Source organism: Pezoporus wallicus, unplaced genomic scaffold (assembly GCF_028554395.1).
Source record: "Pezoporus wallicus isolate ANWC-B61680 ecotype Strahan unplaced genomic scaffold, APGP_CSIRO_Pwel_v1 scaffold_11491, whole genome shotgun sequence".
In the NCBI taxonomy this organism is placed as follows: domain Eukaryota; kingdom Metazoa; phylum Chordata; class Aves; order Psittaciformes; family Psittacidae; genus Pezoporus; species Pezoporus wallicus.
The window spans coordinates 4,355,732-4,383,269 of NW_026642649.1; the positions used below are offsets into that span (position 1 = coordinate 4,355,732).

A 27,538-nucleotide genomic window follows, 5' to 3' on the forward strand; every position below is an offset into this window, starting at 1 on the left:
CACACTTCAGCAAATGAGAATAAACCAGATTTCAGCTACTGTAGTGAGCTGTGCTCCACATTCAAGGAGACAACAGAGAACACAGTGTCTGGTAGCTCTGCTGGTACGTTCAGTTATAGACTTTGCCAATAGATTGTAATAATGTTTTGTGTTATACAAGCCATTAAAGTTGGTTAACTTTCTTGTGTTAGACTTCTTGATCTCCCCCCGTTAATTGAACATAAATTCCCTATCTAATGAAGACAAATTCCTCTTCATAACAGGTTGCTGAAAGAGTAGGCAGGATGAAGTCAGGGGTTTACAAGTGGACTAAGAACCAGCATGATCAGATAACACAGGACCACCAAGATGACTCCAGTGTTCTTAACTGCTTGCCACTAATAATATAATGCTAAATATACTAGTTTGGTCATCGTCACATTTGGTTTTCTTTATTTTTACCGATGGTAAAAGCACTATCTCACACAATTCACGCTGATCCTAAAAGACTAAGTGTTTGTAAAATAAATAAGCATGCAAAAGAATTGTTAAGTGTGTTTAGGATCTGCCCGCGACCGAACACCTCAGCCACAGCAGACTTGAGCACACACTTCCCTTCAATTCCTAGGATTAGGGTGCCATCCTGTGGCCACACCGTATTGTTTCATGCTATCAAACGGGTTGGGTTGGAAGGGACCTTAAAAGCTCATCCAGTTCCAACCAGGGACACTTTCGGCTAGACCAGGTGCTCCAAACCCCGTCCAACCCGGCCTTGGACACTGCCAGGGATGGGGCTTAGGAAACACTCTTGGCCACTACGAAAGGAGGACCATTGATGGGTGGGCATGGTCACCCTTTAACGGTGGTCCAAGTGGGATGTAAGAGAAGTGAGGCTTGGTGTCAGCACAAGTTTTGCACGCCCTCAAGTTGTCCGGATTCCAGCCATCTGCTCTGGAAGGGGAGCATTTGGCACTCTTGTCCATGAAGCGACAAGAATAAAACTACATTCCCTGCCATTATTTCCTTTGGAAAGACAGAAAGGATTGAAACTTGGACGGCAATGGGATGCTCACGCTTCCAACCTCTCGCAGCCCCTGGCAGCTGTGACACTGTCCCTAGCACAGCACCGACACCCCAAGCCTATTCCATGTAGCCTCCCCGATGGACTCAGAGGGGGGTTTAGGAGACTAGTTTCTGGGGGTGCCGGACTGTGGAAGCAGTATTTCCCGACAGTTCCTACGGCAGCAATGACTCCCGACCTGGAGAGGCTTCTCTGGAACTACTGCTAACGGGGAGGGGGGAAAGGAGGGGGGAAAGGAGCGGAAAGGAAGGGGAAAAGGAAGAGGGAAAGGAAGAGGGAAAGGAGGGGGAAAGGAGGGGCGGAAGGAAGGGGGGAAAGGAGGGGGAAAGGAAGGGAGGAAAGGAGCGGAAAGGAAGGGGAAAAGGAAGAGGGAAAGGAGGGGGAAAGGAGGGGCGGAAGGAAGGGGGGAAAGGAGGGGCGGAAGAAAGGGGGGAAAGGAGCGGAAAGGAAGGGGAAAAGGAGGGGGAAAGGGGGGGGAGGAAGGGGGGAAAGGAGGGGGGGAAAGGAGGGGGAAAGGAGGGGGAAAGGAGCAGAAAGAAAGGGGAAAAGGAAGAAGGAAAGGAAGAGGGAAAGGAGGGGGAAAGGAAGGGGGGAAAGGAGGGGGGGAAAGGAGGGGGAAAGGAGGGGGAAAGGAAGGGGGGAAAGGAGGGGGGGAAGGAAGGGGGGAAAGGAGGGGAGGAAGGAGCAGAAAGAAAGAGGAAAAGGAAGAAGGAAAGGAAGAGGGAAAGGAAGAGGGAAAGGAGGGGGAAAGGAGGGGGAAAGGAGGGGGAAAGGAAGGGGGGAAAGAAGGGGGAAAGGAGGGGGAAAAGGAGGGGGAAAAGGAGGGGGAAAAGGAGGGGGAAAAGGAGGGGGAAAAGGAGGGGGCGAAGCCACCACCCCCATCGAGCTACCCCCCGGAACGCACGCAGGGCCACGCAGGGTCACGCAGAGTCACGCAGCGACGTGGCACCGCCCGCCTCCCCGCCCACTGCTGCCTGGCCCCTGTCCGCGCCTGCGCAGAGCAGTGAGCCCTGCTTTCCCGCTCTCTGCGGGTTGGGGTTTGTGTCCTGCTGTGGGGCCGGGAATTGGGACCGGGACCGGGACTTGGACTGGGAGGGGGGTGTGTGTGTGCGGTTGAACCGGCGGCACCCGGTGCGGAGCAGGGCACGGTGGGTGCGCTGGATCCCTTCGTGAGGAGGGGACCCTGTGGTAAAGGGCCTCCCGGTGGGCCCCTTACTCCTCCGGCGGCCTGGGGCGGGCCGTTGAGGATCAGGGGCAGGAGGGGGTTCCGGGCTAGGCCGTAATGCTAGGAGGCTTACTGGGCTTTGCTTCTCAGTTAAAGAATGAAACGCAGTAAGGAGCTGGTTTTTGTGAAGTTCATAAAGTCTGCTGCGAGCTCGGAGTATTTCTATAAAGCTCTTGAGGTGAGTAGGTTTGATCGCTTTTCTGAGTGAGCTTGGTGAGGCATTAAATGATTTCTGTGGTTGGCTTAGATGTAACTTACATGCATACATAAATAAAGCTACTTCCGGTGTTTAATAAAGTTTGATGGGCGCTTTTATTGAAGAAGTTGCTTCCTGAACACGAAATAATTGTAATTTCAAAACCTGTTGACATTTAGTGAAGTGGCATGTAGTTTAAGTGGTCTGGATGGGTGTCACTCATATAAACTAAGCAGACTTAATCCACCTTGAGAGGATAGTGGGAGCTAAGGGCACTGTGTGGTCCTGAAAGTGTGTGTGGTGAAGAGTCCGGGGAATAAGGGTGACACCTATGAGGTGTTTTAGCCCTTTCTTTTGCCAGTGTACTCCTGTGTGGTAGCTTTGCTGTGAGCTGTTTCAGGCAGATGTACTTATGTAGCTTCCACAGGATTGGCTGTTTGTGATTTGATAATCAAGTAAGTGGTGGTGTATATGCTGTTTACCTGCAGTCTATGAAAGAATTTCAGTCAGAAGAACATCTCCAGATCCTTGACGAAGGGACAGCGCTCAATATAAGAGAAAATGATAAATCGCTTTACATTTGTGATCCTTTTACAGGTGTCGTTTTCAATCATCTCAAACAGGTATGATACCCATCAACTTACTTCTACCTATATTCTCTTCTAGAAGCATAGGTGCCCCTATTTTGTATGCTCTTTTTACACTGAATACAGCAGTATGAAGTATTCACAATAAAGTCTTTGAAGCTTCACTGTGTTCTGTGTTTAAGGAGGATGACTAGCAAAGCATAAGGAATATTTTGAAGCACGTGCAAAAATAAATGGCATGATCGGTTCTGATTCTGGTGGAGGTTTAAGCTTATTTTCACACCTTTTTGCCTCCTGAGTAATATGATTTTGTTTGACATGCAAGGAATAGCTGGGATTCTCTGGCATGTTAGCTTATGCCATCTGCTGCTTTTTACTGAGGTCAGAAAATCTACAAGGATTGTACTGAAATCCACAGCTGAAAGTAAAACCAAAACTGTCAGCTACCTGGAGATGCTAAAGGAGTACAGACCAGAGGTCCTGCCTTCCTCAGGATTCAGAGACAAGGAAAACCTTTCTGATACCATTGTACCTTCTGCTAATTCTTTTTCCCCCTGTTAATTTATTGCAGCTTGGCTGTAGGATTGTTGGACCACAGGTAGTCCTGTACTGTATACAGGCCCAGAGATGTGTCCCAAGAGCTGAGTATCCCGTGTACAACATGACCATGGTCGATGTAACAGTATCCTGTACCAGCCTTGAAAAGGATGTTAGGGTAATGCTTTGTACAAAATAGATTGCTTAGGTGGTTGTCATTGACATTTGCTTCAGATGGATCACTGCTACAGCAGCAGTCATACTGTATCTAAGTTTTACTGTGCCTCTGTCTGGATTTGTCTGCTGTAGTTCATACACTACATATAATTTATGTAGGGAGTTGTATGGGGAAAGAAGGAGTTGTAGATGTAGTGTATAAATGTGTATCTCTCTGGTGGTTTATCCATGCATGCACATATATATATTATGTAAGCATATGTATATATGTAGTTATAGAAGATTTCAGCTGTATTAATATGGGGGTACATGGAGGGTTTAGGGATTTTTATTAACTGATGGGACAGATCACTTATCTTGCTGGTTTATCTGTGGCTGTAGCGCTGCAGGCAACATGCTCTGTTTCTGGTTACTCAAAACTACATAGTAAAGATCTGCTACCCAGGCAGCTATGGTTTAAATGGTTTAATTTGAAGTTGACCTTTTAGTTATTCCAGTATCTCTTTTTAATATATAGTACCGAAGATGTCAACCAGCCATAAAATTTTACTTGTACCATATGAATGTAGTATTTATATTAAGGATGTGTATTATGTTCAGCTTATCATAAATACAAATCAAATGTAAACTATATTTGATGGGTTTTTTATGGCTTCCATATAGATCCATTTTGTGTTTTGAACCATTTTTTAGGAGAAACCATGGACTACTGAAATCCACGATTTTGGTTTTTAAGGTGAATCATAGAATCAACTAGGTTGGAAAAGATCTTTTAAGATCATCAAGTCCAACTGTAGAACATAAGTACTGTAGGTTTTCTTTTTTCTTTAATGTTCTGTATTTTTTTCCTCACTCAGGAAGAAGTTCATAAATATGTGCAGCTGATGGGTGGACGTGTGTCCAGAGACCTCAGTGTGGCAGTAACTCACCTGATAGCTGGAGAAGTTGGCAGCAAGAAATACGTAGTAGCTGCTTCTCTGAAAAAACCTGTTTTGCTTCCAGCTTGGGTTAAGACTCTGTGGGATAAGTCTCAGCAAAGGTATAAAGAAACTAAACAAAACCAGTTTTGTTTTGGAGACTGCTAATTCTTATGCTGATACAGTCTGCTTTCCTTTTCTGGTTGATTTTACTTGGAAGAAAAACTGTTTCTTTTTCTCTCTTCCTCCTTTAGCATAATGACATACACTGATGTTAACATGGATGATTATGCTTGTCCTGTGTTCCTTGGCTGTACAATTTGTGTAACTGGCTTAAACACTTCAGACAGGAAAGAAGTCCAGCGCCTCACTGTTGAACATGGTGGACAATATACGGGGCAGCTCAAGATGAATGAATGTACTCATCTGATAGTTCAAGAGCCAAAAGGTAGGACCTGCAGAGTAAACATTATTCTCACTTCTTGAGTTGAAGTAGTGTAAATATGTATGAGAGTTTAAACTGTCAGTTTGCTTCAGTGTTGCTCTCACTGATGCTGTTTAGGGGAGCACTGTTCATAAGAAGAGTAACACAGGGCACCCTGACTTTGCTCTAAAGGCGTGAGAAAGAGAACCAAAGAGCAAAAGAACAGAGACCCAGATGGTATTTAAGGAAAGAAAAAGGGAGACTCCAAGAGGGGATGGAAGAATAAGGAAAAACTAAGTTTTTTGGGAGAGCTGCATAGGACTTAATTTATATTCTGATTGAAATTGTGTTGTGGACTAATGTTTTTTTACCTGATCTGTTCTGTGTGCCCTCTGAGCACCCTACTAAGGTAAAATGAAAGCTTCCTTAAGCTACTTTTCCTTCCTCTTGGGAAGATGAAACAATTGTAGTTTTATTGTGAGAAGAAAATTTTCCCCAATTTCCCTCCCTTTTCCTATGGGTAAATATCCTTGGACTTTATAAACTCTTTTTTCCCCTGTGTATGAAAGCTTTAAAGCCCTTTTTATAATTTTACTTTAGTGTCCTGTCATATTGTACCCTTGAGCTAATCATCAATGAGAGTTTTTGCTCTAACTTTATTTCGAGAATAAATAAGCAGCTTATCAGAAGAGTCCAAGGGTAACACAACCTGCACATTGAAATCATGAATTTTTAACTTTTCTTCATGTCCAGCCACCTTGTAGTGATCACTTTTTGACAGCATTTTGGTGATCTGTGGTTTGTATTTTTGCTTACATTTGAAAGGTCAGAAGTATGAATGTGCTAGAAAATGGAATGTGCATTGTGTGTCTATCAAGTGGTTTTCTGACAGCATCGAGAAAGGCTTCTGTCAGGATGAGACAATGTATAAAATAGAAGCTGGATCAAAACTGACACCCAGTACATCAACACCTACGAATGATGTTGGGAAGCCTGATAGTAAGTAAGACATTTTAAAATACGTTTAAGGTAGGAAACGTGTAGTAAGGAAGAAAGACTGTTCCTAATTAGTAGGGCACTGCTTGCTTTTGCAATGCTGGTTTGGCAGTTTGGGCTCTGATTCTACTTATGCTTAAAACACAACAGATTACTTCTATGCACATTGAATATTCCAATGTGTGTAGACTTAACATGTGAATACTTAAAAAGTAGACTTGAATTAGGCACAGGATTGTCTGTTTAAGAATCAGTGGTGTGTATCTCCTAAAAAAGCATGACTGTTCATACATTTATAGGTTAAGATGAGTCTGTTATGATTTTAATCTCAAAAGCAGTTTTGGGGAGGGGGGAAACAAATGCTGATTTTATTTTAATTATTAATTTTCTGGGGTTTTTTAATTTTTTTTTTTTTTTTTTTTTTTTACTTTAATCCATGCTGTTGTCATAAGGAAAACTAAAAGCATTTTGTAAACAAACATGAATGCAGCATGAAAGACCCAGTTGGCTTTAAATGTGCCTTTCGAAACACCTATTACTGCCTGGGACTTCAGGAAGTGACTAAGCAGGAGCGCTGGGTTAGCACTACCAAAAGAGCATTGGGAATTCAAGTTAGGTATTATGGAAACTGCATATAACTCTTAACATCATTGGACTTCATGTTGATTTCTTTTTACTATAGAGAGGATTATCTGTTTTTAAGAGTGTTTCTAATAGGTGAGCACAAAACTGGGATAAAAGCTTTGAAAACTGCTAGTAAGACTGTACTCAGTCTGCGTATAAATAAAGCCCTTGGTTTAACCAGTCGTACTTCTCTAGCGTTTGTTGTTATTCAGATTTATGTTTCCTTCTATCATAACAAAATCATACATGGCAGTTTTGTGTTCTGTTTAGTGAAGCAGCAGAGAAAGATGAATCAAAACTAACACCTCCTCTTTATTTTTAATTTTTGTTTCAGATCATGCCCTTCCAGATGTCAGCCACATTTCCAACATCAATCTGAGTAGTGTTAATGAAACCGAATTCAGCTCTGCTCTGAGCAGCAGGCAGGATCCTCTTCCTGATGAGCTGGAAAACTTGGATATAAGTTCCTTTCAAGCCCCCGAAGATCTGTTAGATGGGTGTCGAGTATGTTTAACAATGTCTACTTTGAAATGTTCAGCCTTTAACCCTGTGGCAGCATCTAGGTTGAAGCTGGCAATTGCTGCTTGAGTAAATTGTTTCCATGGTCAGCAGCAAACGCCACATTTCTTTTGTGTCGACATGCTGTAGTTTGCATGTGTGTCTAACTGTATGTGTGTGTGTGTGATTGTATTCAATACGCAGTATAAGTACAAAATGACATAGACATATATTTAAACACTATAGAGAGTGGCTGGGGGTTCATTCCATTAGTAAACACTTTGCTCGATTTATGCACAGAGATAAATGAATCGAGTTCTAAATGCTTAACTTTGTTGCTGCTTCTCAGAAGCTATACCACTTGTTTCTGTGTTCTACAGCAGTCAAATTATACCAAAATATTTTTTTTTTCTTTTCTTTCTTTTTTTTATTTTCCTTTTTTTTCAAAGCCTTTTTTGTTGCTCTGTTCCCTTTGCAGATATATCTATGTGGCTTCAGCGGCAGGAAGTTGGACAAGATGAGGCGGCTTATTAATTGTGGTGGTGGTGTTCGATTTAATCAACTTAATGAAGATGTTACCCATGTCATTTTGGGGGAAAATGATGAGGAGCTGAAACACTTCTTGGACAAGACGTCTCACAGGTTATAGTAACTTTGTTGCTTAAGGTCTACTTCTAGATTGTTTTCTTTCTCCCACCACCCTGTAGAAAGGATAACCAGTTCTTCAGTGAGTATTCATAAGTACATCCTCATGGGTTCTTGAATACTGTAGTTCTTTGGGTAGCTATGAGTCACCTCAGGAAATAGAAGAACAGTATTCTAATTGTTGAAAAGAAGTGTTAACATGTATTTGTTAATATATTGAGGAGGAAAGGGTTTGGCAACCCTGCAGTGGCAGATATACTTCACATTATAGAAAATGAGTATGAAATTCTTTGGTTTTAGACTCAAAGAATGAAAAACCAACCAATCAAACAATAAACTTGAGGTTTGTAAAGTGCCCAAAGCTTTTTAGTGTTGGAGTTACAAAATTCGTGTGTGTGTGTATTTACTAGTATTTGTGGAGTAGGAAAGAAGAATAACAGGTTTGAAACCTGCTGTAACTTGTGTGTGTCATACTTCATTTTATAGGCCTCATGTAGTCACAGCAAAATGGTTGCTGGACTCATTCAGTAAAAATAATCTACAGCCAGTGGAGCAATATATCCCTGTAAACTATCAGCTGTTAGAGAATCCAATTTTGGAGCAACCTGGAATGAAGTCAGTTCTTCCTAAAAATAACAGTCTCTTGAAGAAAGAAGCTGTGAATGTTAGAAAGCATCAGAAAGCTGCTGAAGATGATGTCCTCTCTCAATATGTAACTAATGATTCTACATTAGGTATGTTCTGGTCTCAGCATACCATAGAAAGTTTAACTGCTCATGATTATTAGCATGCAAGTCCTGCAACATTTCGTTATTAAGAAGCTAGCCACAGCTAGTGTGTTTTAGAAATCAGGCCTATATAGAGCAGTTTTAACTAAACCTGGCTGAAAGCAGCAGAATCATAGAATGGTGTGGGGTGGAAAAGACCTTAGGATCATCTGGGTCCAACCCCGTGCCACGGGCAGGGATACCTCACACTAGAGCGGGTTGCTCTGAGTTCCATCCAACTTGGCCTTGAACACTGCCAGGGATGGGGCAGCCACAGCTTCTCTGGACAACCTGTGCCAGTGCCTCAGCACCCTCACAATGTATAACTTCTTCCTTACATTTGCCCCCAGTGTCCCCTGTTTAAGTACTGTAGTTTCTTCATGAAACTATTTTGAGTTGTCTTTAATTTTCTAATCAAGCAATTACTGGTTTTGGTTGGTTTAGATTTATTATTTTTTCCCCTTTCAGATGAAGCTGGAAAACTAACATCCAGAACCTTCAGTGATGTTACTCACTTGACTGTTCAAGGAGAGAATGAATCTTCCATCCATAGTGGTTTTCTGGGAGAGTCGTCTGCACTAGCTGAAGAAGGACTGTTTGTCAGAAAGAGCTTTCTTCTTCTGGGTTTTGGTGAAGAGGATGAGTCTTGCATTGCAGATATTATAAAGGAGAATGCTGGGAATGTCCTGCCACTGCAAAGCAGAACCCTGGCAGACTATGCAGTGGTACCTTTACTGGGGTGCACAGTGCAGATGACTGTTGGTGATGTTGTCACAAACACATGGCTGGTAAGGGAGTTACACTGTCAGTTCTGTGAGTAGACATTTATCTATTAGAGATATGTCTTGTCAGTATGCAGAGTTATGAGTGGCTTAAATATAAGTAAGATTCTGAGAGATTAGCCTTGTTGCTTTTGATGTGTACTAAATGAAAGCATGTTTTAAAGTGTCTGCATTGGTAAGTAATCTTTTATCTGTTCCACTTCGTTTTCTACTGGCTTGTTAAACAGACTTCATTGTCATGACTCAAAGGCTCCTCATATGACAGTCTGACAGCATTCTCTCTAACTAATAATTGTAGAAGGAGCCATTTGACTAGTAATGATTTCATATGATATCTTTGTGCTTAACTTTTTCTTGTTTCATGCTTTTTACAGCTTTTTAATTGCAAGTCAGCTTCATAGCTCAAAGTCAAATACTAACCTTATTTGCCAAGAGTGTGCACATGATGTAGACTAACTGCTATTAGTATTTCTCAGTACTAGGTAGCTTTCTGTGAAGTAAATCTATGCAGAATCTTAGGACATGTCTTAAAACTACTTTCAGGGAGCCTTCAGGGTTGGAAGCGTAGTAACTGAAAAGCTCTGAATAATGCCTCAGTATGTCAGACCTGACAAAATCCTTCAGGGAAGAATTTGTCTGATTCAATGGGAAATACTTTGTCTCAGATGTAAGGATGGACCCAGAATTGCTTGCTGTTGAGTCCATAAATGCTATAGTACAGTTACTGAAATATTGTTGGCTTTGTTGCTATTTGGCTTGATTTGTATTTTATTCTCTTTCGCTTTCATTAAGTTAACATGTGTGGAACAGCAGCTCCTTTTAGATCCTCAGTCCAATCCACTTTTCACACCAGTCCCGGTAATGGAAGGAGTTACCCCTCTGGAAGATTGTGTTCTTTCTTTTAGCCAGTTCACTGGTGCAGAGAGAGACTCTCTGGTTTATCTGGCAGGACTGCTAGGAGCCAGGTATGTCTTCTGTCACCCTTTTTTCTTGTTCTTAGACAGCCGTTGTTAAGAACAACATATTTAATCACGAAGTGGCCGTTTCATACATTGTATATATTCTTACTGTACAACTTAGAATATCATTTGATCTGATTTGTGGTCTGTTTGGACTAAATTCTCTGCCTGTGAGTTCTCAGTCCTGTGTCATCTTGGAATATGGGTCCTTGATGATAAGAGAAAAACTAATATGAGGAAAAGTATTGTTCATTTGAAAACGATGGTTGTTGGCCATTGAACAGTGTTCAAGGCCAGGTTGGACAGAGCCTTGGGCAAGATGTTCTTTTGTGAGGCATCCCTGCCCACGGCAAGGGGTTGGAACTGGATGATCTTAAGGTCCTTTCCAACCCAAGCCACTCTGCGATGCTATGATTTGAAAATGGGATATGTGAGGATTTCTAGAGTATGAGAAATGTTATGGGGTTTTTTGCCTGTAAGTGTAGGGTAGGTTAAGTTACAATGTGGATGGTCTTAGATAATTCTATAGGTCCTTTTTCTGTTGCTTGAATGCACTTTACAATAGTATAAATCTGCCCTAAATGAATTTTGTTTATGACTAAATGAAGATTTTATGGCTCAATGAGTATTTTATTAATCTGATTTTAGAGTCCAAGAATTCTTTGTGCGGAAAGCCAATGCAAAAAAGGGCATGTTTGCCAGTACCCACCTTGTGGTAAGAGAAGCGGATGGTTCTAAATATGAAGCTGCAAAGAAGTGGAATTTACCAGCAGTCACTGTAGCTTGGCTTTTGCACTCTGCAAGGACAGGAAAGAGAGCAGATGAAAGCAAGTTCTTGGTGGAAAATGCAGAGGCTGAAGGTTGGTTATTAGCAAGTTAGGGAATATGGTTGTGTCACATCACTGTTCATTCATAATGAAGAGTATAGGTAGTATGAATTTTTCTTCCCTGACACATTTGAAGTATTAGAGCTATAGGATATTTTTCCAAGTATTTTTCCATATTTCTTTCTCCTGCTGTTGAGTTGTGATTACAGAAACAATACTGTGCATTTGCTCTAAGTATTTTGGAGCAACCTAGTGGATTCTTGTAGTTATCAGTCAGTTGGGAATCTGGCTCAGTTGCTCAGCTTTGTCCTTTTGGACACATTCTGCTCTGTAGGTTGCTTGGGAGTTGATGGTAGATCCCGCTTAGAACTTCATACTTGTTAGTTTGCAATGACATGATGCCCCTCTGATGCCTGCTTCATGTTCTGAAGCTTCTGCTCCTTTTACTTCATGCTTTTTATTTGGCAATATTTCTTCCATATCTAATGATTCAGTGATTTAATACTGAATGCTAGCAGACCTGTACTACCAGTGCCCTTGTGAATTAGTTATATGGATCACTTAAAGAACAAAAATACATTGTTGGCATAGGCATGTTTTCCCTGTATATTACGTTTTTAAGGAAAAAAAAAAAGAAGGGGAAACTGGGAACATGAGCAATAAAATGTAAAAGCAATTCTTGCGCTAATGTTTTTGAGCTATGCTTAAATAGAAGCATTTATGATGGAGAAGCTTTGAGGGCTTATTGCTGTCTAAATTTCAGTCCTATTTATCCAAAGGCATAAAGGACTGGAAGTGTATGCAGTGACCTAAAGAGGTGTTGTGATTAAGAGTCATGACATTTTACATTGCTTGGGAAGTAAGGAGCCAGAGAGGAAATGCCTTTAATGTTGAAAGGGAAGGATTTGTTGTGTATTACATCTGTATTTTGGTAGTTGTATGAGGTGTATGAGCTATACAGGGATGTGTGGAACTGTGTGAGCAGACCTGGGCTTGCTCTCTCCTTTTCAGACACTTAGGGTGTCTCAGTATTGACACTCAGTGCCAGTGTAGTTAATGGAAGTAGTTAACTGGAAGAGACACTTACAATACTGGCTTTTAAAATGGAACTGTCAGTTTCAAGCATTTATTGGAGAGGATATGAATTATATTTTTTTTTAGGGAAAGAAAGGTCAGATGAACTTCTTGTTTAAGTAAGAGTATATGTGAGATCTCTGTTAAAAATCGATTGCTTGCTTATGTTTTTTTTGCTTCTTTTAAAGATAAGGAGAGTTCCATTACTCAGCTTAGCAAGACACCAACAACTGTTAAATCTCCTGATGTGAAACAATATAATTATCTCCTTGAAGTTGGAAGAAAAAAACCTGTGACTCCTCTTGATATCAGCAGGTTCCAGAGTAAAGCTTTCCAGGCTGCCATCTCTCGTCACATGGGGAATACAACCCCTCTTGCCCAAGGGGGAGTGCTACAGAAAGAGCCGTCTTTACATCTTGATACACCATCAAAATTTCTTTCCAAGGACAAGTTGTTCAAGCCTTCTTTTGATGTAAAGGTGATCATCATTGCATATTCTTTAGTCTGTAAAGCCAGTAAAGATGTGTATAATCTTAAAACAGCTCAGAAACCTTTGCTTACCCTGTTTCATGCTCTTAACATGTAGACTTTGCATTTTCAATGCTGGAGGGGGACCCTTCATCAGGGACTGTAGTGATTGGACAAGGGGTGATGGGTTCAAACTGAAAGAGGGGAAGTTCAGGTTAGATCTAAGGCAGAAGTTCTTCCCTGTGAGGGTGCCCAGAGAAGCTGTGGCTGCCCCATCCCTGGCAGTGTTCAAGGCCAGGTTGGACAGAGCCTTGGGCAACATGATCTAGTGTGAGGTGTCCCTGCCCATGGTAGGGGGTTGGAACTGGATGATCTTAAGGTCCTTTCCAACCCAAGCCAAGCCAGGAAAACTGGCTCTGCTTACACACACACACATATATTGTATTAATATATATAGTTAATGACCTGTGGACCAAATTTATTGACTAGTAGATGCAATAATGTTCTTAACAAATCTCCTTTGTGCCCACTGCATCATATGCTTGTGTGTTCTACACCTCACACAGTATGCAATCTGTGTTTTCATTTTTGAGGCCTTAAGTGAAAGATCAGTGCATTGAGTTCCTGCAGAGTTGTTAGGTTTTTCTGGGGTTTGTTGTAGGTTGGCTGTTTTGATGTGGTGTTGTTTTTCGGGGTGTTTGGGGATTTTTTGGGGTTGTTTTGTTGGTTTTGTGGTTTTGGTTTGTTTCAGGTTTTTTTTAATGCCTCTGCCTGCAATAAAACAAAACCTGTATTACCAAACCAGAAGAATTCAGTGTTCTGCTTCATGAAGAGAAGACTCCAAGAAGACCTTATAGGACCCTTCTAGTACTTAAAGGGGGCCTGCAGGAAAGATGGGGAGGGACTCCTTATCAGGAGTGTAGTGTTAGGATGAGGGGGAATGGCTTTAAACTGAAAGAGAGTAGATTTAGATTAGACATTAGGCAGAAGTTCTCTACTGTGAGGGTGCTGAGGCTCTGGCACAGGGCGCCCAGAGAAGCTGTGCCTGCCCCAACCCTGGCAGTGTTCAAGGCCAGGTTGGACAGGGCTTGGAGCAAGCTGGTCTAGTGAAAGGTGTCCCTGCCTACGGCTGGGGGTTGAAACTGGATGAGCTTTTTAAGGTCCTTTCCAACCCAAACCAGGCTGGGATTGAGTGATTCTGTGATTCAGTTTGGTGCCCTGCTTTTCAAAATCTGATAGTTTACACTGGTATTTTCAAAATGACATACTCTAGACCAAAAATTCTCCTTCTTAAAAAGGTGCAGGTAGAATCACATACTCATATGCAACTTTTGTGGGAGGTATTAGTAAATTAAAGTAATAGATTGGGGTTAAGAATACCAGGGTTTGGCCACTGGCTTTTCCACTGAAGGCAGTTTTCATTGATGCAATGAAAAGAGAGACTAATAATTTACCGTCCTATTTTGCTTATATAATCTGAGATTGGGATTGTTTTGTACTGCCTTTGTACAGTGGTACTATAGTTGCACTTGCTAGCTTCTACTGTAGTATCCCGTCCTGGTTTAGGACATGTAATGTGGTCCTGAAAGTCACTTGCTTCTTTTTTGGTAGGATGCTCTGGCAGCTTTGGAAAGTCCAGTAGGTCCTGATCAAAAAACCAGGAAGCTGAGCACACCCCTCTCTGAAGTCATCAGCAGGAACTTGAAGTCGGCCCTGGCAAACAGCACGAGGCATGCAGCAGCTCTGACTGCCAGCCCACATCTGACTGCTGCACAGCCAGAAGAGGTAGGAGACTTTGGGGGTTCTGTGAGGGTGCTGAGGCGCTGGCACAGGGTGCCCAGAGAAGCTGTGGCTGTCCCATCCCTGGCAGTGTTCAAGGCCAGGTTAAACAGAGCATTGGGCGACATGGTCTAATGGAAGGTGTTCCTGCCCATGGCGGGGGGTTGGAAGTGGATTAGCTAATGATTCTATGCGGAGATTATGTTCCAGGGAAACTGGCTGAGGGTGAATCTTCAGCTTTTGGATTCCAAGTGCATGGAATTACAATAGTACTGGATTTTGACCTTGGATTTTGGGAGAAGTAAAAATGTGGTTAGTTTTCTTATTATTGCTTATTTTACTAAATGTGTGGTTCGGTTGATACGCTGGAGGGAAGGAATGCCATCCAGAGGGACCTTGACACGCTTGTGAGGTGGGCTGATGCCAACCTTATGAAGTTTAACCATGCCAAGTGCAAGGTCTACACCTGGGTCGGAGCAATCCCAGGCACAGCTACAGGTTGGGCAGAGAAGAGATTCAGAGCAGCCCTGCAGAGAAGGACTTGGGGGTGTTGGTTGATGAGAAAATGAACATGAGCTGGCTTCAGTGTGCGCTTGCAACCCAGAAAGCAACCGTATCCTGGGCTGCATAAAAGGAGTGTGACCAGCAGGTTGAAGGAGGTGATCCTGCCCCTCTACTCTGCTCTTGTGAGACCTCACCTGGAGTATTGTGTGCAGTTCTGGTGTCCTCAACATAAAAAGGACATGGAGCTGTTGGAACAAGTCCAGAGAAGGGCCACGAGGATGATCAGGGGACTGGAGCACCTCCTGTATGAAGATAGTCTGAGAAAGTTGGGGCTGTTCAGCCTGGAGACGAGAAGGCTGCGTGGAGACCTTAGAGCAGCCTTCCAGTATCTGAAGGGGCCTGTAGGGATGTTGGGGAGGGACTCTTCATTAGGGACTGTAGTGATAGGACAAGGGGTAATGGGTTAAAACTTAAACAGGGGAAGTTTAGATTGGATATAAGGAGGAAATTCTTTCCTATTAGGGTGGTGAGGCACTGGAATGGGTTGCCCAGGGAGGTTGTGAATGCTCCATCCCTGGCAGTGTTCAAGACCAGGTTGGACAGAGCCTTGGGTGATATGGTTTAGTGTGAGGTGTCCCTGACCATGGCAGGGGGGTTGGAACTGGATGATCTTAAGGTCCTTTCCAACCCTAACTATTCTATGATTGTATGTCATACTTAATATTAGCGTTTTTTTTGTGATTGATACAGAAACCTTCCAGACATTATCTTCTGTTTTATCCTTGCTGCTTGAACAGGAAGAAGAGCCCAAGCCTCTAGCAGATGTTGTTATTTATGTTAGTAAAAAACTTGGTAAGAAACAAAGTGAACTGAATGCAGTAGCAGCTTCTCTGGGGGCAGACTACAGGTATGAACTGATACAAACAACTTCTAAGCTTCTGCAGTGATGTAACGTCTAATAAGTATGAATCTTAGGATTCTAATATGCTTTATCTACATGAGCTTTTGCTATAGCTATACATTAGATTTCACCATCTTGAACAATTTCAATTGCAAATAAGGCCATCCACTATTAATGAGAAATAATGCTACACACATTCCCTGACATGTCCCCACTCTCTGTGGTCTTGATAAAAGTCTGTCTTGGGAAGACTGAAAAAGAATTATCTTGCAGGTTGTAAGCCTGGCCAAGTTGTGTGTGTAGAAAAGCTCAGGAAAAATAGGTTGTCATGGAAAGAATTTTTGGGATTTAAGACTGCTCCCACTAAATCCAATTTATGTGTTTTGTTACTGATTTCTACAGTAAGTGTTACTATTCACAGGTTGGATAGGTTACACTTATGTTTGGTTTAGAAATGCTGAAGATACTTGCATTAGGTAGCAAATACTAGGGTTTATTATCAGTTTAAGTGTTAGAATCCTGCATTTTGTATATTTTGAGCTTGGAGGATCAGTATTTCACTTGTAGCTGAGTACATCAACCAAAGATAAAAGCTTTCTCATCCTGGGTCACATATTCTTTTCAGAAACTGATTTGAAACTCCACTTACTTACATAAACCCAAACCAAACCAAAGCAAAATTCCTCCTATTCCATGTGTTTATCACATTTGGTTTGTTTGCATCAGGAATGCTTTCAAAAGACACTGAAGTTGTTCAATCCTGAAACTGCTGTCTTTTTCTGATGATGAAAGTGGGCTCATTGCTTATTTAGGCGTAACAAAATAGGCAAACCAATATGTTAATGTGAACAAGGGATAGGACTACTTCTGCTTTGGATTTCTGATACTTTTTCATAGAAATGATATCTTGGAGTTACATTTGAAAATTATTTGAAATGATATCTTGAAGTTGTATTGGAAGGTGTCCTTGCCCATGGCAAGGGGTTGAACTGGATGATCTTAAGGTCCTTTCCAACCCAAACCAGGCTGTGATTCTGTTTCATTTTCTTTTCTAGATGGTGTTTTGATGAATCAGTAACACACTTCATCTACAAGGGAGGACAAAATGACAGTAATAAGGAGTACAAATCAGTTAAAGAACGGGGTATACATATTGTTTCAGAACACTGGCTTTTGGAGGTATGGAGCTTGCTTTGTAAAATTGAAGGGAAATGGAGTCTTAAAACCATTTCCCTTCATTTTTTCTGTTTTGCATTTATATTGAACATGTATACTTACTGATGTTTTGCATCCTGTTTTGAATATATAAATTCATCAGTATTCACTGATGTACTTTTACCTTGCTGTCCATGAGGAGGAAAGAAATTCTGTTCCATTGAACGTTTCTTCCGTGTCTTTCCCAGAAAGAGAACCATGTTTTTCTCTTGTGTAAAATACTTCTTTTTTGCGTTTTTATTATACTTTTCCTGTGTTTAGACGTGAAATTTCTTTTATCCTAGATCGTTTTCTCATCTTTCTTACGTTAACTGATATTATTGCAGTGTGCCCAAGAATGTAAACGGCTTCCTGAATCTCTCTTTCCTCACACATACAATCCCAAAATGAGCCTGGACATCAGTGCAATGCAAGATGACAGACTCTCTTCCTCCAGTAAACTTCCATCAACTGGAAAACCATCAGAGGAAACCGAGGTATAATGTGTGATGTGAATTCGTGTACTAAAAAGCAATTTAGATTCAGTTTGTTGTTATAATAACATATGGCAGGGGGTTGGCTGCAGGGTGTTAAAGGTCCTTTCCAACACAAACTATTCTATAAATAAAAAACATAGATGCTTATTCAGTGATGACCTGTCTCAGGTTTAGCTAGTAATTAATAGTAGCTATTGCAGATGTTCCTCAAGGTTTTTCTGCATTTGTAATACTCTTCTTTGTAGTGCAGTGGATGGAAACACAGGCATTTTGGGCTTAGAAGCACTTCCCAGATTTGAAATGAATATAGGTCCAGTCTTCGCCTTCCCTTGTAGGTAACGAGATCCAAGGTGTGAACTTCCCTTAGCTGACATTTAGACTGCAGAATAGATGTCACTGATGGCACGGTTCTACTGTTCTGCTGTCCCTGCAGTAGCAGAAAGGTTAGATTTACTCTCAGGCAAGATTAATGATCTTCAGTATTTATACAGGTGGTGAACATGGGTAAAAAGCAAAAAACAAAATGGTGTTTGAGCATTCTGCTTTATTGTATGTAGATTATTCCAGTGGATGAAGATGATGTGGAAGATGATGCAACCACTGACCAAATAAAGGAAATGGTCACTGCAGGAGAAGAACAAATTGGAGCAAGTGAATCCAAAGGAGGTAAATGTAAATCAAAATAGTTGTGGAACATCACACTAACAAGATAAATTTTTTAGTTTCAGGTGCTGAATATTAAGATCTGGTATTTCTTTATTACATGCTGGTCAAGTATAGCTAGCTCTTATTGTTGCTGGATGACAGGAAAGGGTTTTGTTCTCTATTTTGAAGACTTTGATAGCCCACAGAAAATCATGATCATCCCTTGCAATTACTTAACTGCCATTTCCTTGTTCTTAGAGCACTGAAGTTGGTCTTTAGCATGAGAAATCTCTATTTCAGAATATACCTTTTGTTATGCAAAGAAATGTGTGACAGGAGAATTGTGGGTGCAAGTTAGATAATGTTAGCAAATTCAGAAGTGAGCCAAGGGGAGACTTCTTGTGTCTAGGACAGGTGACCTGGCCATGTGTAGTTTTCCTAGGTAATTTTTCCCAGGTATCTTTTCTTTTCCTCAATGTATTGTCTTTGTCCCAGTGCAGGGGGGAAGCTGACTGGAGGTTTGGTTACTTTTCACTTGTTATAACAGTCTTGATCTTACGAGTTCTGTTCCTTCTCTTTAAGTTTTAACCCAAGCACTAGAAATGAGGGAGAACTTCCAAAGGCAGCTGCAGGAGATCATGTCTGCCACATCACTGGTGAAACCACCAGGGCAAAGAGGATCCCTTTCAAGGAACAGTATTGATGGTTCTCCAGCCACTCCTGATAGCGCACGGTCTGCGCGGAATGGCCGCAGTAGGGTCTTGGAAGCTCTCAGGTATTGGTTTGTGTTTCAGAGCTGTTATCTCTGCACATACTTAGACATTCATTGAAACATGAATAGGTGGCCAGGGTTTCAAGTGTACTGTCTTTCTCTACTGATACACTTAATTTGCGTCTCTTGCAATTCACAATCTTTAACTTGATGTGCCAGATAAAGTCAGAATGTTACCTTAATCTTTTGGTTTAAAGAAAAAATCACAGAATGGTATGATTGTTTTTTAGGTCTTAATTGAATTAGGCCAACTGATTGCTTTCTCTTCAGATTAGTTAGTGTTCTCATAAATTCCGAAGACAGCAATGCTGCACTATTTCAATACATAGGTCATATACAAGTAGTGGGTATTCCTGCAAAGTGCCTCTGTGGATGGTTCTCCTCTGTTTCTTTTCTCTCTAAACAGAGAATAGGTTTTGAACTCTTAACAGTGCTGAGCTACAGTGAGGATGTAATGGAAACCTTGCAAAATTACTCCTTTAACTTGATCATTTGCAAATTCAGAGGTTCAGTAAAGAGTGGAGTACACTCATTTTGGAGTAATTTATCAATATGACACATAATAAAAACATCTCCTACTGAGATGTTGAGGGTGGTGAGGTCCTGGCACAGATTGCTTGAAGAAGTGGTGAATGCTCCATCCCTGGCAGTGTTCAAGGCCAGGTTGGACAGAGACTTGGGTGACATGGTCTAGTGTGAGGCATCCTTGCCCACGGCAGGGGGATGGAACTGGATGGTCTTCTCCAACCCAAGGGTCCTTTCCAACGCAAACCAGTCTGTGATTCTGTGAGATTTTGGTTGCCTTTTTCCAGCCATGCTGACACTTAAGCTCCCAAAGTCAGGCTGCTGGAGTTGCCTTTATACTGAAATTGTCCCCTTTCCCATCTATGCCTTCTAATAACGAGGTCACTTGGATGCTACAGTTGATGAGATTTGTTAACACATTGCTCTGGCAGTCTGTACAACAAATGCATATTTAAGGTATCTGTGCTCTTCTCCTTAGGCAGTCCCGCCAGGCTGTCGCAGATATAAACACAGAGCCATCGCAGAGTGAGCAGATCATCTGGGATGATCCTACTGCCAGGGAAGAGAGGGCAAGACTTGTCAGCAACTTTCAGTGGCCTAATAGTCCTTCCCAGTACACTGAGCAAGGTCAGAGTAATGCCAATAAGAACACAGATGAAACTGTCTTCAAAGGATCTTTAGCTGATGCAGAGATTGCTGCTATAGGTAAAATGAGAAATACAATATCCTTGTTCTTTGCTACAGCATCCATTTAATACTGGGGACTTTAAAATACGGTAGTGTTTGAATTCTACTTAAAAAGAAACAAAACAAGAGCACTGTTGCCATTCTTGAATGCCAGAAATGCAATTTCACATCTTTGAGCTCCATTATGTATTGCTGTTTTATAAAGAGAAGCTTTCCTATCCATTTACCATTTGTGGTCAAACACCAAAACAATGCTTCTCTAAAATGGTCTACCTCAACTTCAGGAAATCCCAGTGTTTTCTGAACCACAACTGGTTTCCAGATAACCTGTTCAGGTCAGGGTAGTGGAATTCTAAAGGGAATACTAGTAGCAAAGTAGTGGAAGTATTAACAAGTGAAGAATGAAGATTACAGGAAGCAGATAACCCATGAGCCTGAAAAACAGGTATGTCAGAGCTGCCAATGGATGTGCTTCAGTCAGGATTCAGTGAAGGTACTGTATTTGTCTTCCCTGTTTTTTTTAAGCCTTAGTCTGCTGCTAGGACTAAGGAAGCAACATACGTCTGTTTTTTCATGTGCTTTTGCTTTCTTCCCATTCTGCCTCCTGAGATAGCAGAATCCTTTATTCCTCTCTCCCCACTGCCTCCCTCCTGCCCCCATCTCCTTCCCTCAGTCTACTTGGAGAGTTTCTGCTTGTGGCAACAGTCATCCTGAAAACTGGCCTTGTCCTAGAGGAGGCCGAAGAAAATCGGCTAAATGCATTCCATTGCTTTTTGGTTCAACCATGTTGGTGTGGTTTAGACAAAGAAACCGGAACTGTTGAGGTTTTGAGTCTTTTTTTCCAAGGAAGGCATCCAGGGACATGAGTTTGCAATATTATAGTTGCTGGTTTGTGGTGTGAGGAAGAGCATCTTTCGGAAGGGCAGTGGTGAAATGTAACTGTAGGTATTACAGCAGCAGTTGTGTTTTGTCCTTTTAGGATAGCTACTTCTTTAATTGTTAATTTTTGTTACCCATAATTATATTCAGCCAAAAGCAAGTCAGCACTTTATTTTCACAGCTCTTCCTGAGGCTGTAGATGGAGATGGGATTGAAGGTCTAAAGAATCCTGTATGTGGAGATCCTGAAACACCAATCAAAGATCACTCGATCCCCACTCTGCAGGCCCCCAGCATTGCTTTCCCACTGGCTAACCCTCCTGTTGCACCTCAGCCCAAAGAAAAGGTTGGTCAGATGAAGAAATATTTACAGTGAGTTGTGTTCTGAGAGATGTAGGGGCACTTAAAATAGTTTTGAACATGACAGTAGGTATAAAAGAGGTGAATAGCCAGCAGGGCCAGGGCAGTGATTGTCTCCCTGCACTGCACACTAGTGAGGCTGCACCTCAAATCCTGTGTTCAGTTCTGGGCCCCTCACTGCAAGAGAGACATTGAGGTGCTGGAGGGGGCCAGAGAAGGGCAATGGAGCTGGTGCAGGGCCTGGAGCACAAGTGTGATGGGGAACGGCTGAGGGACCTGGGGGGTTCAGTGTGGAGAAGAGAAGGCTCAGGGGGGACCTGATCGCTCCCTACATCTGCCTGAGAGGAGGTTGTAGTGAGGTGGGGTCGGTCTCTGCTCCCAAGGAACAAGGGACAGGACAAGAGGAAACGGCCTCAAGCTGCACCAGGGCAGGTTTAGATGGAGCTGAGGAACAATTCCTTCCCCAGAGGGTGCTCAGGCATTGGAACAGGCTGCCCAGGGCAGGGCTGCAGTCACCGTCCCTGCAAGTGTTCACACAGCGTGGAGACGAGGCCTCAGTGCCATGGGTTAGTGGTGGCCTTGGCAGTGCTGGGGAGCAGTTGGACTGGATGAGTTTAAAGGGCTTTCCTAACATGGTTGATTCTATGATTCTGTGGTTTAAAACCACAGAATTCTGTGGATATTCTGTGGATAACTTCTGTGCAGTTCTATTTCTCTTTCCTCCTTTCTTTGAGATTTTGGACAAAGAATGTTTGCTGAAAGAGAAAAAGCTTTTTTTGTTCAGACAGATAAAGCTTTTTGTCCAGTTAGTTCCTGCTGGAATGCTGAGGTAGGCTTTGGAATGAGGAGTTATTATGTGCATTCATTGGAACTCCTCCAGCCGTGTTAGGATGATGGAAGAAGTTTAGTGGTTGGTTGTGGTATCTGGAATTTATGCTTAGATACAAAGGGGAAGTTATTTTTCTGTCAAAAACCTGATTTAAAATTCCACTACTTTATAGGGAACTAGGAAAGGGCTAGGAAAAAAAGCTTAGTCTTTTGTAGTGTATCACCTGATGCACAAACTTCCAGCAGCAGTGTGTCTTTAGAGGCATAACTTGTCATGCGAGTACATAAGCTGTGGTAGAAATGCAGAAGACCCTTGAATTATAGGAAGTGTGAATGAATGAGGCAGTGTGATAGATGGATGATGATTTTTTCATGCGTTCAACTTGTCATTCACTGGATATGAATGAAGGATTAGTTTTTATGACAGGTTGGTTCAGTTGTGCCCTGAAGAAAGGGGCAACCACGTGGCTGTTAAGCAGGAACTTAACATTGATTTGATGCAATGTTTTTTGTCAAGTAATTGACAGGTTTGGTTCTGCTTTTGCTGGCTAAAAGAAAGCTGAGTATAAAAATAATCCAGAATGTTTGGGAGAGAAATAGTCAGCTGTCAACCTAATCTTTCTGTCATACATTCAGAATCTGTTACTGTACTTCCAGGCTGTTACAGAAGAAGAAAAGGCTGATGAAGAACCAGAAAAAGTCCGTAAATTTCAGCTGTCTTCTTTTAATCCTGAAGAAAGATTTGATTACTGCCATCTGATTGAGGAATTAGGTACCAGCTATTTGTGAAATGCAAAGAATAGTATGTGTGTGGATGTGTCTGGTCAGCTGTGGCTCACTGGGGAAAAGAAAGGACGTCTGTTACTGACTTACCAGATTTGAGGTCTCAAATTTATGGCTTTCTGTGCTTATGAGTGATTCTTTGAATGTATTATTATGATGTGAGCACTCAGCTTTGCCATAAAACAGCAGTGGGTTTGTCTGCTGGCAGTTTTCTTCTAGCTGTCTCCACAACAGCCTCATTCTTTACTGCTGGGAGTGCCCAGGATCTGCTGTCCTCTGGTGTCTCTCTTATTCCTGTCTGTTTATCAGAGCCACTCTTTCCCGGCTGCTTCTCCTTCCTTGCCAGTGTGACTTCAGTGATAATGCTTTCAATGTGAATTTGAGTGAAATATATTTTTATCTGGATTCAAGTAATTCTCATTTTGAGTTGATCTTTTTTATGGTACCTTTTAAATAACGTGAATAAAATTCATTTCTCAATTCAAGGTGGAGTATTGCTTGAGAAACAGTGCTTTGATCCAAGTTGCACACACACCGTTGTGGGACATCCTCTTCGAAACGAAAAGTTCTTGGCTTCGATGGCAGCTGGGAAGTGGGTGCTTCATCGTTCCTACCTGGAGGCATGTAGAGGAGCTGGCTGCTTTGTTCAGGCAAGTGACCTGTACTTGTACACTGCTGCATTTCCTTTTAGTTTAGACTTAAAACTCTCAAACCCAATTAGGTTTTTAGGGTGCCTGTGCCTTAGGAGTTTTAGAGGATCCAAAGACTGACAGGCTTTTCTCTGGAAACTAGTCCTGGACCAAACTCCCAGTATTGGCTAAATGAAATACCCACAGTTTTTATAGCTGCTTCTGAAAACTGCAGCTTGCATACCTTTTGATAAATTCTCACTAGTATCAGCTGGCATCACATGGGCTTTGTTGCACCAGGAATTGATCTTGATCCTTTCAGTAAATGAGCATGGAATAGTTTTAAATAATCCAACTCTCTAACCATGGACATAAACAGTTTTTGAACAGTATCTCTTCTAGCTCCTCACCTTCCTGTTACTTCACAGTTCTCCTGAGTCTGGTGGTTCTTTTACATTGACCAGGCTAATTGGTTCATATCTTGATGTATCAACACCAACTCTCATTGCTGTGGAAGACACTGCAGAAATGTAGAGTTGATGGCACCCAGAGTAGTGGGTTAATTTGCTCACTACTCTGGACTCACACAGAGGAATTCACTTGCTGTTGAATTCCTTTGTAGATAACTGCCAGAGGAATCTGGTTGTGTACATGACTTGATGTCACAGAAATACATGAGTAGATTTAGACATGTATGTGCAGTGAAGAGCCAGGTCTCTCATCTTTAACTAGAGCTGCTTGGGCCAGATAAACTCAACGGATAAAACTAGAGTGAGATGGGATTTGGAGAGGATTGGGGGGATGAATTTTTACTCTTAAACTTTTTTTTCTGCTGGTAAAGTTGTCAGGAATGTTTTGTAATTGAAGCTTCTGATTGTTCTAGGAAGAAGATTATGAGTGGGGAAGTAATTCCATACTTAATGCTTTGCCTGCAATTAGCATAAACCAGAAGAAACTAGCACTTGCTGCCATGAGGTGGCGGAAAAAAATCCATAAAGGGAGACAAGAAACTGGTATTGTTGAGGTATGGTATTGTGGAGATATTTAGATACTCAGCATGGGTGGACAGGACAGGGCGGTGTGCATACTGTTACATTTAAAACAGTATAAGGTGCTTCCCTAAAGCACCTTCTGTGATCTTTATGGTGCGAGTTCCATAGTCTTTCAGTGAGGCTTTTGAAAGTGGGACTTTCCCTCTTGTTAAAAGACTCCCTAAAGGGGTCCCAAAAAGTGTTTCCTAAAGTCTTTTAACTCTTCTCTCACATCGAGCACTGGAGTTGAGCATTCATTGAAAGGTAGAAAGAGTGCTTTTTTTCTGCTATTTACACTTAAAGACAAAATGAGGTGATGGCATATCTTTATCTGATGGATATTCCTGAAAGAGGAAAATGAGAGATCCAGTAAGTCTTTGTAGTACAGATGTACTTTTGACTAAATTGAGTCTTTTATCTAGGGAGCTTTCAGTGGCTGGAAAGTGATCCTGAATGTTGATCAAACCAAGGAAGCAGGATTCAGACGCCTTCTTCAGTCAGGAGGAGCAAAAGTATGTAGAGTTTTGGGGTTTTAATAATTAAATATACATATGTGTTGGATTTTGTGGGGTTTTGGTTGGTTGGGGGGGGTTCTTTCTGTTAAACTCTATGCTGGGCAGTTTCTGTATGAGTAAAAGGTCTGAAGCAAGAAAATTGCTTACACAGGTGTCCTGGGTTCAGCAGTAGCAGTCATTTTTTCTCTTAGTAGCTGGTGCAGTGCTGTGGTTTTGACTTTAGTCTGAGAGCAACGCTGGTAACACCAGTGTTTTAGTTGTTGCTAAGTAATGCTTACTCCGATCAAGGACTTTTCAGTCTCATGCTCTGCCAGTGAGGAGGGGGCACGGGACGCCAGGAGGAGGCAGAACCAGGACACCTGACCCAAACTAGCCAAAGAGGTATTCCATACCACAGCACGTCATGCCCAGTATAGAAACTGGGGGCAGTTACCTGGAAGAGCTAGATCACTGCTCGGATTGGGCTGGGTATCGGTTGGTGGGTGGTGAGCAATTGTATTCTCTCACCTTGTTACTTCCCTTATCATTATTATTATTACTGGTGGTAGCAGTAGTGGTTTTGTGTTATACCTTAGTTACTGGACTGTTCTTATCTCAACCTGTTCTTTCCATTCTCTTCCCCATCCCTCTGGGAGTTGGGGGGGAAGAAGAGGGAGAGTGAGTGAGCTGCTGCGTGGTTCTGAGTTACTGGCTGGGCTCAAACCACGACAACAGGATATCTGAAACGTGGTCACAGGGTGGGAGGAAAGAGCTGTGTCATTTCCATTTCCAAGCAGTTGGGCACAGCAGCTTACCTGGGGTCACACAGTCAGTAGTGCTGGTGGGAATTAGGATAGAATTTCTGTGCCCTGCTCTGATGAGAAAGATCACCCTTCTTTAAAGGTGTGTGAGGGTACAGACTGCAGTGTAAATGGCATTTTATTCCCCATTGGTTCACTAGTTAATTTGATGGGTGAAATTATAGGTCATGAACTGCATTTGTCTTGGGGAAAGAGCCACAAAACTAAACTTGTTTTGTCTGTCGTGTTTTGATGTGTAGGTGTTCTCTGGTCACTCTGTGTCTCTCTTCAAAGAAACAACTCACCTCTTCGCTGACTTCAGTAAGCTGAAGCCAGGGGACAGCAGGGTCAATATAGCAGAGGCAGCAGCCCAAGGAGTGAACTGCCTGAAACCAGAGTACATCGCTGACTACCTCATCCAGGTGTGCATGCTGGAATCCTGGCCACAAGTGCCTGTGCTCAGCACTTCTGTATGTGGCCTCAGACTTTAACCTGACTTGTTCTAGAGCTGGCAGTGCTGCAGGATAGGCAGCTTGTGAAACCTACTCAAAATGTAGGTGTGCAATGTTGGGTTTGATAGTTTCCATTTTAGAAAACAAATGAGCTGTTTCTTTCTTCTCAGAAGCTTTTTGAGCTAAACAAAGACTTAAGGTAAATCTATGGGTTGTGTCTTTTTTTTGTCTTCTTCTACTGAAGGATCCACCTCCCCCAGTGGAGTCTTACTGCCTACCAGAAGCTGTATCTTCCCTTCAGAACAACACAGAATTTGGAACGGGGTTGTCCCAGAAGAGAAAAGCAGTGGGAGAGATGAGCCGAGTCAAGCGATCCAAAGTCCACTGAGCAACTCCTGTGCTTTCCAGCTGTACATTTTTAAATTCATATTTATATTTTTTCATTCTCGCCACCAAAATTAAAAGCTTCTGAGTTTCTCTTCTCATTTGTCTTGAGATTAAAATAATCTTACAGTAACATTCATAGGAAAGATTGCTTTGGTTACCAGGAGCATCTAAAAATACAGCAAGAACTCATCCAAAAAATAGTGTCTCCAAAATGTGCGAGCTGTTCCACTAATGGTTTCCTTTAGGAACACCATTGTATAATAATGGGTAAGAAACTTTGTGAGGTGCTTGTCATGTCTTCTCTGCGTGTGTTGTGGGGAAAATACCAGTTGATAAGAATTCTATTCAGGAATTCTGTTAGGTTCCACATGAATTTTGCCTTTTGTTATTTTCTGTTGGAGGGGAAAGGGGGAACAGGACAAAAAGAACTGCCTTGTAAATTTTTGTACTAAGAGTATATGAATGACCTCTATAAAGCAGAGGCACTGCTGAGGTGCTGCCATTCTGAGTGCTGATGCATCTGTTCAGCAAACACAGAACCAGCTCTTTAACATGAGAGGTGAATTTTGCCTGACCACGCTCCCAGTCTGGGTCTGTGACAGGAATCAGAGCCAGAACAAAGATACTGG

At 42.1% G+C, this 27,538-nt stretch overlaps 1 protein-coding gene across 3 annotated transcripts; it reads left to right on the forward strand.

Annotated features, from left to right (window-relative positions):
* Positions 1–2,315: 2,315 nt before the first annotated feature.
* TOPBP1 (DNA topoisomerase II binding protein 1) lies at positions 2,316–26,999 on the forward strand. 3 transcript variants are annotated; one of them, XM_057431570.1, is made up of 27 exons: positions 2,316–2,463; positions 2,970–3,104; positions 3,640–3,783; positions 4,640–4,821; positions 4,954–5,147; positions 5,949–6,122; positions 7,078–7,247; positions 7,720–7,883; positions 8,373–8,620; positions 9,122–9,441; positions 10,228–10,400; positions 11,043–11,254; positions 12,484–12,773; positions 14,375–14,548; positions 15,844–15,953; positions 17,003–17,126; positions 17,489–17,638; positions 18,196–18,304; positions 18,866–19,058; positions 20,059–20,285; positions 21,328–21,491; positions 22,991–23,105; positions 23,603–23,770; positions 24,633–24,769; positions 25,199–25,288; positions 26,331–26,492; positions 26,767–26,999. In XM_057431570.1, the coding sequence occupies exons 1-27, from the start codon at positions 2,383–2,385 to the stop codon at positions 26,908–26,910; spliced, it is 4,554 nt and encodes a 1,517-aa protein (XP_057287553.1). In that variant the 5' UTR covers positions 2,316–2,382; the 3' UTR covers positions 26,911–26,999. The 3 variants fall into 3 exon arrangements, with proteins under 3 accessions (XP_057287553.1, XP_057287554.1, XP_057287555.1); XM_057431571.1 differs by having other exon boundaries at positions 20,059–20,207; XM_057431572.1 differs by lacking the exons at positions 2,316–2,463; positions 2,970–3,104; positions 3,640–3,783 and having other exon boundaries at positions 4,684–4,821; positions 5,046–5,147.
* The last annotated feature ends 539 nt before the right edge of the window (positions 27,000–27,538 follow it).

Bases quoted from the DNA above. Each gene is read 5' to 3' on its own strand.
- TOPBP1 (XM_057431570.1), top strand. From the start codon at position 2,383: ATGAAACGCAGTAAGGAGCTGGTTTTTGTGAAGTTCATAAAGTCTGCT. The intron at 11,255-12,483 runs GTTGGTTATTAG...CTTCTTTTAAAG, and splicing joins GGAAAATGCAGAGGCTGAAG to ATAAGGAGAGTTCCATTACT. The intron at 24,770-25,198 runs GTATGGTATTGT...TCTTTTATCTAG, and splicing joins AAGAAACTGGTATTGTTGAG to GGAGCTTTCAGTGGCTGGAA.